At 52.2% G+C, this 12981-nt stretch overlaps 1 protein-coding gene across 1 annotated transcript in view; it reads left to right on the top strand.

Annotated features, from left to right (window-relative positions):
- The window catches only part of OTOF (otoferlin), a 95010-nt gene that overhangs the window by 29641 nt on the left and 52388 nt on the right, over positions 1–12981 (top strand). The window contains exons 3-5 of the mRNA XM_053589642.1: positions 1782–1870; positions 9315–9414; positions 11872–12053. Coding sequence (XP_053445617.1) covers positions 1782–1870; positions 9315–9414; positions 11872–12053 — 371 coding nt within the window. The remainder of the gene's footprint in view (positions 1–1781; positions 1871–9314; positions 9415–11871; positions 12054–12981) is intronic.

The following is a 12981-nucleotide window of genomic DNA, read 5'->3' as shown; positions in this document are numbered from 1 at the left end:
AGAGTTCTCTGCATTATGTGGCTGCTCTAGGCCTGGGTGTCTCTCTCTACAAAGCAGAGAAGCCATTACCAGCCTCTTGGACTGTAGGGAAGACTGGATGAATTAATATACATGGAGCTTGCAGGCCCTGCATTATAAAAAGTTCTCTGTAAATGACAGCTATTCTTATTATAGCTATTGCCATTATTATTTCTGGCCCATTGAGTATTCTGAATTTGGTAGGGTATAAAAATGAAATTGGAAAATAAAAAGTCACTGCTTTCTTCCTGCTCTGTCAAAATCCCCACTGGTACCTTTTTCTCAGCTGTGTCATGGAGCCAACCCCAGAGCTGTCTTGTCATTTTCAGTTATTCAAAGTCCAGTCCTAAAGTGTTAACTACTCCAGTCTGTCACTGTGGTCACACTGCCTCGCCTCTTCCCTTAAGCTGTGGCTCAGGAAGTGGAGTGGGGCAGGGACCCCTACTCAGGCCTTCCACCACCTCCCCTACTCCGGCTGAAGTGGGGGCTGTGGGCTGTGTTCTTGGCCTCTGCCTGGACATGGTACCTCCCTCTGTTCCTGGGGCTATGGCAGCTTCTCTGGCCAGCTCTAAATGCTATTAGCATCGTGGGCCTTGCAAATGAGCCCTGAGTGGCAGCCACGTGGGGTGGAGCCCCACCTGGGGGAATTGGCTCCACCCCACCCCAGCTGTTGCCACTGGGGGTACACCCCTACAACCTCATCTGAGCTGAAGATCCCTCCCCTGGTGAGCAGCCCTCGGGCAAAGTGTAAACCACATACTAGCCATGCCCAACAGGGGCTGACCAGGCTCCTTGCCCTGCAGTGTGCTCCACAGGTCTCCCTGAAAGCCTCAGGGACAGACCAGCTGGCCTGCTGCCCAGGCAAATGCCGAGCTGCACTTCTGGAGATGCCCAGGCCCTACGAGGTATTTCCCGAGGGAAGCACCTGGGATGCGATTCTTTCCATCTCTGCCTTCCCCAGTCTTGCACATCCAGGGAGGAGGAGGACGACTGGGTGATGGCTGGGCTAGCAGGGCCTCTGAGGAAGACCTGGGGGGGTAGGATCTGCCTGTCAGCACCTCTTTCTAGAAAATGGGGCTTTTGGCACCTTTTAGCCTCTATTTTGGGCCCTCAATGCTATTAATAGGGCATCAGGATAAAATCCTACTTAAGTTCCTATTCATCATTATTATTGATTTAGGGAGCCAGCAAGATAGAAGTGGTAAGCATGAATCTAGAAACGGTGACTTGCACTAAACAACTAAGACTATTCCCTAGAGTTAACACTGCTTGAGTGAGGAGTGGTTGGACCTGAACGGGAGGGTCTGGGATAAGCCTGCTCTGGTCAGGATGGTTGTGATGAGGGAGAGCCGGAGGCTCACAACCCCAGCATGCACCAAAAACCAGGCTCACAGCTCACAACCTTTGCTATTGCCCTGGTGCCCAAGTGCCACCCATTTACAAGTCCCCCCCAGAAGCTAAGAGGCAGAAGGGAGGTGGTGGAAGGAGCACTGGATGGGGCTTAGTTTCTTCCACCCACCATGTGACCTTGGGTAGGTCACTAGACCTCTCTGAGCACCATCTTTGGAAGAGGTAATACAAACTCTACAAGGTGGTTGTAGAAAGTAAATGTGATTCCAGGTATAAATGCTTTGTCCCTGGGGAGCACTGACCCATATAAGGGGCCATGATGTTGAAGACCCCTTACCAGAGATTTCCTTCTACCCCCCACAACCCCTACATATTATTGCAGCCCAAGGCCACAGTTGTCCCTTTCTTCCCAGACATTCCGGTGGCCGGTGGCCAGCAGCATTGACAGAAATGAGATGATCGAGATTCAGATTTTTAACTACAGCAAAGTCTTCAGCAACAAGTAAGTGGTGGTGTGGGGGCTGGTATGCTGGATGCGTGGGGACCAGCTGGACTGGGAGCCTGCTCCTAGGTGACCCGCTTTGGGGGGCTTACAAGGGCACCTGCACTGCCAGCCCGCCCTGGATTCATCTTTGAAACCAAAGGGGTCTTGGGCTGGCCGTCAAGCCTCATCCTGCTTCCTCATGTCATCCTCAGAGTCCCCCAGCACTCCGAGTCTTTGTCAGCTGAAGACACTCCACCCTCCTGTTCACTTCTGCTGCCCCTTTCTTTAGGTCTCCCCTATGCCATGTTGGGGGATGGTTACCCAACAGAGAAGTTGAAGGTAGAATGCTGATGATTTGCTCCACCAGACCCTCTGTAGCCCCGAGGGCAACCTGGTCCCACAGAAGCTGTGAGACTACATGGTGTGGTAGCTTAGCAGTCAGGCAAGCCTGATCTCAGATTCCCAGGTCAGTCCTGTACTGTGTGATTCTGGGAAGGTTACATAACCTCCCTGAGTTCAATGTACTTGTGTGAAAAGGGAAAGTATTTACCTCAAAGGGCACTGTGAGAAATGAGCCAGATGTTCATTCATTCATTCAGCAAATGTTTACTAAGTGCCTCTTGTGTAAACACAAGAGGACTGGGTGCTGGGAGAGCAGGGTGCCTACTCTCATGGAGCCCTCATTGTGCCAGTGAAGTGCACCCACACATGAGCATCATCACTATGAAGTGTTCCATAAAAGTCGTTCCCATCCTTCTCTCTGGGAGGCAAGCAGAATTCAGAAGGATTTAAACCATCTGGAATGGTGGCTAAATGTAAGAAACATAAAGTTCTATGTTGGATTCAAAAGTCACAACTGGCTGCAGTGGTGTGCCTGTAGTCCCAGCCGCTTGGGAGGCTGAGGCAGGAGGATCCCTTGAGGCTATAGTGTGCCTTGATCATACTTGTGAATAGCCACTGCTCTCCAGCCTGGGTGACATAGTGAGACCCTGTCTCTTAAAGAAGAAGAAGGAAGAGGAGGAGGAGGAGGAGGAGGAGGAGGAGGAGGAGGAGGAGGAGGAGGAGGAGGAGGAGGAGGAGGAGGATGAAAAGGAGGAGGAGGGGGAAAGGAGGAGGAGGTCAATTGCTCTTATACAAGCTGGAATGGGAGTCTTGGCTGAACAGCAATGTGTCCAAAAAGGCATGGAACTATTAGCTCACTGAGAGATCAGCAGGACTCAACAGTGCAAGGAGACTACAAACAAAAGAAAAAACTGACCTAATCTTAGGTCAGATTAACAAAAGTAGAGCACCTCCAATCTGAGCAGAAGGGGTGAGAGTTCCACTGTTCTCATACTAGTAGCAAAGATGCATAGTAAGGACCACTTTGTATTTGTCAGGGAGAAAAGAGCCTCTAAATCTCACCTATGACAAGTGGATGAGATCCTGAAGGAGAAAATCATAGTGAATATATTTGTGCACTCATCCATCCATCCATCCATCTATTCTTCCTTCTTTCTTCCTTCCATCCATCCATCTTTTTTCCCTCCAGAGACTATATTTATCCATTCACACATCTATTCTTCCTCCCTCCCTCCCTCCCTTCCTTCATACCTGCCTTCCAGTCAGTCATCAAACATCCACTGAGCAAATACTTTGTACCAGGCAAACACTGGGCCTACCAAGATGAAAGATTTAGGCACAGTCCCTTGGCCCTCAGTAAGGTTTTTCTGCCACAGGAAGAGGAAAAATGTGTGCCTAGAGGCAGGGTAGGGTCCAGGCTGTATTGCTGGAAGACAGCCACAGAGCACTCTCCCAGTGCACTTCTCAAGAAGCAGTGAGCTCACTACTGGAAGGTGAGAGGAAAGTGGACTGGTTGTAGAGGGGATTCTGAGTTGGGGGGCCACACCACATGGCCTCTGAGGAGTCTCTGATTCTGTGGGTTTTGTTAGAAGCCCTCAAGATCTCAGCTGATATGGGGTGTGGGTGTTTCAGACCAGCTGGCAGTGCCACTGGGAAGATGTTTAGGGCACAGAGGTCTCCCCTTTGCCACTCAGGGGTCACATCATTCAGGCATTGTGGAGGGCTTCCACATCCACAAGAAAGGTTGCTAAGAGACCCCACCAGGAGCCCCCATGATGAGGCACAGCCTCCTTCCCTGGGTGGAGATACTGGGTGACCTCTGAGGACAGGAGAAATAGGAACAAGAGGAAAGTGCCCACATAGAGACCAAGCAGAGATGGAGGAAGCAGAATTGGAAGCTGAGCGCCAGGAGGGGCACCCAAGAACCCCCATAGGAATGCGTACTTAGACGCCAGGGTGCCAGGAGCCTGACAGCTCAGCCAGCGCAGCCCTCTCTGTGCAGGAGGGAAACTGAGTCTCGGGGGGACTTCTGAGGTCACAGGAGTGGACAGTGGTAGAGCCGGGGCTGGAATGGTTCTACCTCCTCTTCCTAACCCAAGTCCCGGAAACCAGAATGTAGTGATGGCAGAGACTGAGGAGATGGAAGAGGCTGTTAAACCACGTGCAACAGTGAAGACCAGCCACAGAAATGCCAGAAACTCTTGAACCCTGCTATAAATAAATTGGAAGTCCTTGGGAAATTGTTTGGGAATGGACTACCAGACAGCGAACGTGCTGAAAGCTAAGTCTGCTTAGGCATTCTTAAGTGCCGATCAGAGGGAAGACAGGAAGCGGGGCAGGTGCTGTTCCAGCTCTCCTGTCCCTTTCTTCTGCCCTCCCTGCACCTACCCAAGAGAAGGCAGGAAACTCCACAGGGAGGCTCAGGCCTGTGGGAGAGGGTCCTGCCATTTCCTAGGAGGCCTTAAGAACGTGCAGGGCACTGTAGGCTGCAAAGCTGAGATGTGGAAAAGAAAAGACCTCCCTGTGGAGGGTGCAGGCCCACCCGGACACAGGCCAGCTGGGGAGTTCAGGGGGAGGGGAGAGGTGGAACTCAGGTCTCCCCAACCTGGACTTGGGGATCTATTTCCTAGAGCTAAAGAAAAGGCCCACCTGGTATTTGCTTGGATAGGGCCAGAGGGGCTGTGAGGCCACCACTCTCCATCCCCACATGGCCCAGCTCAGTCCCCAGGCTCTTTCTCATGGGGCAGCTGAACAGAAGGGAAGCTTCTCTGGGGTTTGCACTGGACTTAGCAAAGCCACACCCTGGTGTCTGGAACAGAGCAGGCCCCTGATTTGCTTGTGGAATGAGAGAATGAATGAATGCCCCCTTTGGGTTAGGAGGGTAAACGGGGTGGGGAGGTCTGCGAGCAGGAATCAGAGTGGCCCTTCTTCTCTGAAGAATTCAGGACACTCAAGGATGAAGCCAGCATCCCATGATTGACACATTTGGAGAAACTGAGGTAAAGGAAGCAAGTGTGAGAATGGAACCTATGAGACTGATCCTATCACTGGACTTGTCCTAGAAGGAGAGGGCAGCTTGAAATCTGGCCCCTCAGCTGGTGGTTCTCGGGAATGCAGGAGGCAGAAACACTCTGTGGAGGAAGGAAGCATCTTCTTCAGAGATCAGGAGACCCCAAGGTTTGCTCCACCTTGCCTGGAACAAAGGCCTCCTGCCAGCAACCTTGGGCTTCCCCATGAGGTGAAGGTGGTGGGTTTAGAAGACCTTGTGTGTCCAGTCTTGCCTGTCTGGGACCTCTGAGTGACAGTGGCCTGGCCCTGCTGCCAGCCTCTGGGCTGCAGAGAATGCCAGGGGCCCCTGAATAATTCAGGAGCCAGGAAAGCAGCAGAGGCCTGGTGGGGCCTAGGGCATCTGACACCAGCTCCCAGGGGAAAGCAGTGAATTATTGACAGGTTTCTGGTGCCCAGTTGCTGATCCACTGTGATCAGTCTGTGGGCTTGTCTGCACCTGCTGGCTAATTACCTGGGAATCCTAACCTTGCCCAGCTGCCCAGCCTCTTGTGTGTCCAGCTGGCCTCAAGTAAGCAGTGCCCTGTGGCAAGATGTCAGATGACATGGGGTTAGTCACAGCTCTTTCACTTAACAGCCCAGGGGAAACTGAGGTCCAGAGAGGGTCATGGCTATGCAGCAGGTTCATGGAAGTCAGATCTTCAATCCAGGCCTCCTGACCCCCAGGCCAGTGTACCTGCCCACAGAACAAATGGCCTCTTACCTCCATTTCCAGGGAAACGACTTACATCTGAGCCCACCCTTCCCCAATCATCCCTGATACCCCCTCCCAGGAAGCTCCTCTGTGCTGACCCACACAGAGGAGAGAGACCCTCAGTGTGTGCAGCCAGACTGTATAAAGAGCAGTGGCAGTGCCCCTTTCTGTCCCAGCTGTTCCCTAGAGAATTTCTACATAGGAGGGGCTGAGGGGTGGCACTCTGGTTAGAATCAGCATCAGGGCCCTCGTTGAAAGCTGTGTTTTCATGGCATGCATTGTGTTTTTGCACAGATGGTATGTTACAGGCCTGCAAAAAGAGCAAAGTTTTATAAAAATGCTTTTCTTTATACTTTACATAAAACTGAGATAGTATCAATTGTCCGCTTCAAATAAAATTTTTTTATTTGGAGGAGCTTGTGGTGGACTGTTGGGGATTAAAGCTCCCCAAATCACCCCTGGGGGTGTGGCAAGTTGATTCCCCTGGCCATGCAAGCTCCCAGCATCCAGGTCTCACCCTCCAGGCCACAGACAGACCTTGGCTCTGTGGAGATGCTCACAGCTGGGAGGGTGGAGGCAGCCTGGACCTTCCCCTAGAGCCCATCCTGCAATGGGGACCAGCCTGGCATGGTCCTTCCAGATGGCAAGCCCCATGCAGCATTAGGAAGGGAGGAGAAAGCTCGCTGTGCCTGGCAGTGTTAGAGGAATTTCACAGGAGTATTCTCTTGACCACTGCCCCATGAAACCAGCAACACCACCTTCTTTTGGAGATGAACAAATGGGGCTCAGAGAGGGAGAACTAGCCAGAGTCACATAGCTGCCAGATGGTGAAGACCCTTCAGACCCTTCAAACTCTGCTCTTTCCACTGTCTACACTGCCTCCCTGTAGGGATGGCATTTAGTCTGCATGTGGACAGGGTTGGACCAGCGTGTGAGAAGGGAGCATTTGCCAGGAGGTCGCCCTCAGCCTGTTGTGTGATTAAAGCGGCGGCAGGGCAGTCTAGCAGTGAGAGCCACTGTGGAGCAGTGGAGCCCTGTCACCATCACTGGGATGTCTAGCAGAGGCTCGAAAGCATGTGTCAGGGAGGTTGTTTCAGGGACGACTCTTGGAAGGAGTGCTGGACAAACTCTCCTCTAAGGCTCCTCCCAAGTCTAGGGTCTGAGCCTCTCAGGCAAGTTAAGCCTGGAAGGCCCCACAGACTTCTCAGAGCACTTGCAAGGGAATAGCTCTATCCTGCCCCCTGGAGGTGTCTTGTCACATTACAGCACCTCTACTGATGCTAGGCAGCCTCCTTTGCTGTGCTTGGGCACCTAAGTGTGGGGGGGAAAGATGTGCCTTGCCCGGCTCTCAGCTGGTACTCAATAGGTCCCAGTGGAATTAAAGCAGTCTGAATAGTAGGATCGAGATTCTCAGTGTGTCTCCCTGACCACCATCGTCAGCATCACCAGGAAACTTGTTGGAAATATATATTCTCAGGCTTCCCACCTACCAATTCAGAGCCCCTGGGGGTGGGGCCAGTAGTGTGAACTGAACTCGGCAGACTCAGCTGAGTGACTTCACATTAGAAGCTCAAAAGTGGCGATGGTGGGGAATATTTACACCATGGAAATTGGCAAAGGCTACAAATCGGCACTACCCTCCCCTCCCCTACCAATTAAACATTTTCTAGCACATCGTTGGGGACCTTGTGGGTAGGGAGGGAATTCTGTCACTTGTGTTTTTACAAGCTCTCTGGGTGATTGTGTTTGTGCAGAAATTTTAAAACCAACAATTTAGAATCAAAAGAAGTAAGGCTGCAAAAAGGGCCAGTGTGTTCTTCTACACCCACAGGCTACGGTTAGAATGTCTGCATCCATAGAGGCTAAGAGCCCACTCCCTTCCTTTTATAAAGACCAAACCCAAACTCAAGGGCAGCAGCTCCAAGTCTCCTGGCCCAGCCAAGCGCCTCTCTCTCTGTGACTCTGCCTGAGCTAGGAATAGGGTCCTGGTCTGAGAAGAGCCTAGAAGGTAGTTAGGCTTTGAGTGGAAAAGTGGTGTGAACTTTCACCCTTGGAGAAGTGGGTGAGCTGGGGCATAGGGCTCTGAGCTCCAGAAGGAATCAGTTTATATTCACCCTTCATATTCCTCCTATACAGCTACTCCCACTTCCTTCCCTCTCAGATGGGAGGATGTTTTAATTTAATAAATCAGTGTTCACCCTCTTTTTATTTAATAAATCAGTGTTGGTATAGACATTAAACATGTCTAAGTCAGAATTCATCTGATATCTCACCACATACAAACTGGCCACTAATTACCTACGTCCTTTCCCCTCCCGTGGCCTCAACTTCCTCCTCCATAAATCACAGGCAGCACCATGTGACCCCCAAGCCCCCTTCCAGCTCTCACACACTGGGGCTACTGCCCTTGGCCTTCCTCCCTTCATATGGTAATGGTGTGTTTTCTTCCACCCCAAGTAGGAGCACCATGTGAGAAGGTCCCTGAGTGCCTGGCTCTCTCCCAGAGCTTCTAACCACAGGGTGAAGTGGGGTTCAGGTCAACTCCTTCAGCATTTATTGGGTACCCACTGTTGTTCATTAATTTAGCCAACAAGTATAGAGCTCTCTGGTGTTCCGGAAATGTCAAATAGAGGCTGGAAAGTACCACCTATGCCCTTGAGGGGCTCACAAATGAAGGCACCATGTGAATAAAGAATGACCTGCTTTGGGGGTTGGCTATGTGCCAGGAACCCCAATAAAGACATTTCCGAGTATCTCATTAGCCTTCTAATGACAGCTCTAGGAAGTAGGGGTTATTAGCTCATCTTGTAAGAAAACCACAGCTGAGAGAGGAGGAGTGGGTTGCCCAAGAAGCAAAGAACTCGCTAGCAGAGCTGGGTTTCAAACCCATTTCTCTGACTCCAAGACAGCTCCGAACTACTGGCTTGTGCTGCCCCTGCCCCACCATGCAGCTAGGAATATGGGTCACACGGGTCCCTGCTGGCAAGGAGCACTCAGGTTGCAGATGTGGAATGAATGGATGTGTGTTGTTGCTGAGGGCTAGGAACCCTGTTGCTGGTCAGGAGTTGGGGGCAGAGCTGCTTGTGTATCCAGGGATCCCAGCAGCTCCCGCTGGGCAGCTACATGCTGCTTTGTAGGGGCTCAGCTGAAACCCGATCTCACATGCCCTGAACCCCAGGCCATGGAGCCCCTTAGAGCTCCCCTGGGGAAATGGGCCTCACACATACAACCACACACATTTGGGCGTGCTGCCCTGGCCACGACCAGCCTCGGCTCCTGGGCCACCTTCTCCAGCCCAGTCTGGAGCCTGAGCCACCCCTGAAGATGTCAGCCTTTCTCACCTCACTCTGCCATTCACAGGCTAATCGGGACCTTCCGAATGGTGCTGCAGAAGGTGGTGGAGGAGAGCCATGTGGAGGTGACTGACACACTGATTGATGACAATAATGCTATCATCAAGGTGGGTGTGCCCCAGAGAGTTCCTGAGCTTCCTATACAGGGTCACCTGGGGGAACATAGGGTAGTCTGTGGAGCGCTTCTCGTGTGACAAGATGAGGCTCTGCTGGAGCCATTCAATCTGATGGCTGTGATGCCCTGAAGCATGGCGGGGTCTGCAGTGGTCACACAGTGGACGCTCCAGCCCTTCCTATACTGCGAATGCCAGGGAAGAGCTACTGGGAGGTGCCCCCCCTTCTCCACTGATGGGTCCTTCCATTTGGACCCAGCTCAGGAATCACTAAAGAGGCTGCTCTCATGGGAAGTCCAGGCTGAGCCCTGCTGGCCACTGTGGGGCATGGTCTTCACTCTGTGCTCTGACTTGGCTCCTCTCTGTGACTAGACATACTGAGAGGGCAGGAACCTTCCATTCTGTCTGTCCCACCCCAGCACACATACACAGATGACAGGCACTTAGTGCATGTTCTGACAAAGGGAGAAAGCAAACCAACCAGGAGGCCCAACCCCAGGCTCTGTTCTGGTCCACAGGTCCCTTGAGTTCATGAGAAGTTTAGCACAGCGGTGAGGAACATGGCCCCTGGGAATGGTTCTTAGTCATACTAACCATGTGACTTGGGAAAGCTACATATCGTCTCCCAAGTGAGCAAAATTATGGCATTTATTCACAGGATTGTCCTCAGAAATAAAAGAGAATACACAGAAAGTGCCTAGAAAAGCTAAGTAAGTCTTCAATCAATATATTGAATAATATCGTTGGCTATTTCCTGACCTCAGTTTACCCAACTATAAAATGGGGCTGTACCATGATCCTCCACCAGGATCCTGTGTAATACATGGCCCTACATAATAGCCAGTAGAAACAGCCTCAGGACTGCAGCCACAGAGGACAGACTGGAAGGAAGCCTCTCTGAGGAGGGTCCTGAGTAGGGCAGAAGTCTCCCCTCCACCATGTCTTAGAGTCTCAGGACAGTTCCTTGCTAAGAACAGGCAGAGCATTTGAGGCTTCTTGACCTGGCCCCAGCTAGGTCATTGGGTCCCTCAGGCAGGGGTGAGCGGGAGGGCTGCTTAAAGTTGAGGAGTGGGGTCTCAGCATCACAGCTGGAGGGGAGGGGATGCAGAACAGGCTGCGCATGGACACCAGTGGGAAGGGAGGACCCACAGAGAATGTGGAAGCCTGGACGAAGAGCACATAGGTGGGAAGTGGGCTGGGACAAACACAGCACAGCCCATGCCCTGGACTTCTAGATCACCTAGCCCACCCAGCACCCACCCTGGCTACTCATCTTTGTGGATGGGAACACTGGAGTCCTGGATGGGAGATGGATTTGGCCAAGGTCAGGAAGCTGGTCAAGAGCAGAGGCAGCACTGAGACTCAAAGCTCGCAACCCCAGGGTATCATTTTCCCACAACACGCTTGGTTATGTCAGAAGGATCACATTGGTTCAGTGGGAAGGACTTGGGCTTGGAGATAGGCAGCCTGGGCTCAAATCCCAGCTTCAGTACTTCCTAGCCATGTGACTTTAAGCAGGTAAATTAACCTCCTGATATGTCAGGCACGAGAGATTGGAAGTTGAGAAGATCAAATGAGTGAACATTACAGCATCTCCACATGACATCTAGTACAGGCAGGGCTCAGAAAATACGTGCCACCTCCCACCCCACAGGGAAACCTAAGCTTGGGAATTGGGTGGTCCCAGAACCGAGTGAAGCTGCCTGTCGGGGGCACAGGAGCCCTCATCCCTGGACCACGTTTGCGGGGCCCCCACCCCCACGTGGGTTGAGGAAGGTCTGTGCACTGGGGGAAACTGGAGGAAAGGAGGCGCAGTCAGGATTCTCCATCACTAGGCAGAAAGCCAGGTCTGGTGCTCTACTTTCTCCAGAGGCAAATCCCAGGGCAAGCCCTGAAATCCCCTCCTCTCCCAGGTGGCAGGTAGGTGTTGGATGAGTAGGAAGAAGCGTTGACTCTGCGCCTTTGAAGAGAGCCCCTGGGCTCCTCTCCTGGAGGCCACGCTCAGCTCATTCCATCACATTTCCAACCGGCTGGTCTTAGGCAGACCACCCTTCAAGCCTGCAGGCAGGTCTGGTTCTGAGGACCAGGAGGGGACCTTATCTGTAGGGACACTGAATGGTACTCTGGATTATGTATACAGTGGCCCAGGCTCTGATGTCCAAGGAATACTGAACACCCCCCCCCACACACACACACACACACACACAACCTGGGGAGTAAAGCCGTGTGCAGCAGGACCTGGGGCCAGATCTCATTAAGCTGAGTCTGTACACATCAGTCTTTCAGAGCCTCTGTTTCCTCATCTGCAAAATGAGGTAGGGGGATAATACCACCTTGACTTCCTCCTGTGAGTTCATGAGTTAGGGGTGTGGACATCACAAAGCAGCAGAGCGTGCGGGCTCGTGATTGCTATCAATGTCCCAGCTGCTTAACACCGCCTCTCCCCTCCAGACCAGCCTATGCGTGGAGGTCCGGTATCAGGCCACAGATGGCACTGTGGGCTCCTGGGATGATGGGGACTTCCTGGGGGATGAGTCTCTTCAAGAGGAAGAGAAGGACAGCCAGGAGACAGACGGACTGCTCCCTGGCTCCCGTCCCAGTTCCCGGCCACCAGGAGAGAAGAGCTTCCGGAGGTAACAGGCGGGTCCGTCTGGCTACCCACTACCCATAAAGACACCGGGAAGGGGTCTGGGGCCTGTTTCCCTTGGCAGGCCTCTGTAGGTCTGGCTGGCTCAGAGCTGAGCTAGGGAGACATCAAGGATGTGGGAAGATGTTTCTACAGCACCCCCGCCCCCCTCCATCCCAGAGCTCATGCAGATGAGGCCCTGAGGGAGGCTGAGATCTAACCCAGGGGAAAGGGCTAGGCGGCCTGCCTTCATCAGAGAAGGGGAGAAGGATCAGGAGGAGGCCAAAGACCCAGCAGTGGCAGCCAGGCATAGGCAGCCTGGCCCCTACCCAGACCCAGTGAAGAGACCCAAGAGAGTGGCCTCTTCCTGCCAGAGGGAAGCCAAGGGTCCCAATTGGGACCCAGCCTCTCTTCTGTTGAGAAGAATGCACGTGGCATCTGGGGGCCAGGCTGCACATCCTGCAAGTATCCTGCCACACACAGACATTAGGAGGCCAGATCCAGGCCTGCTCATTCCACATGTATTATTTTTGCAAAAAAAGAAATGTAATTGTATTACTCCTACACCCAGAGAGACAGTCTGGGCTAAGGTAATCAAACAGCCAGAGGTTCCCAGGTCACTAGAAATAACACATCAAATGCCGGTAAGTCTAAAGGACCAGGATTTTTTTTTGTTTTTTGAGAAAAGGGATGTTCCCTGCCATTGGAGACATCTCTTGATAATCTCCTTCCACCCTCTTCCTTTCCAAGTAAAGTTTATTCCTTCCTTCTGCTGGAAAAAACACAGGTCCTAAATTAATGTGATTGCACTGATACACTTTTACTAAACAAATACATTTTCCTTCTTAGCACTTGGACCACATCATAGCTCCTCATTTAACACACCCACATACATGTACACACAGCACACACACACACACACACACACACACACG

Source organism: Nycticebus coucang, chromosome 4, assembly GCF_027406575.1.
Source record: "Nycticebus coucang isolate mNycCou1 chromosome 4, mNycCou1.pri, whole genome shotgun sequence".
Taxonomy (NCBI): domain Eukaryota; kingdom Metazoa; phylum Chordata; class Mammalia; order Primates; family Lorisidae; genus Nycticebus; species Nycticebus coucang.
This window is presented reverse-complemented; position numbering and strand designations above follow the sequence as displayed.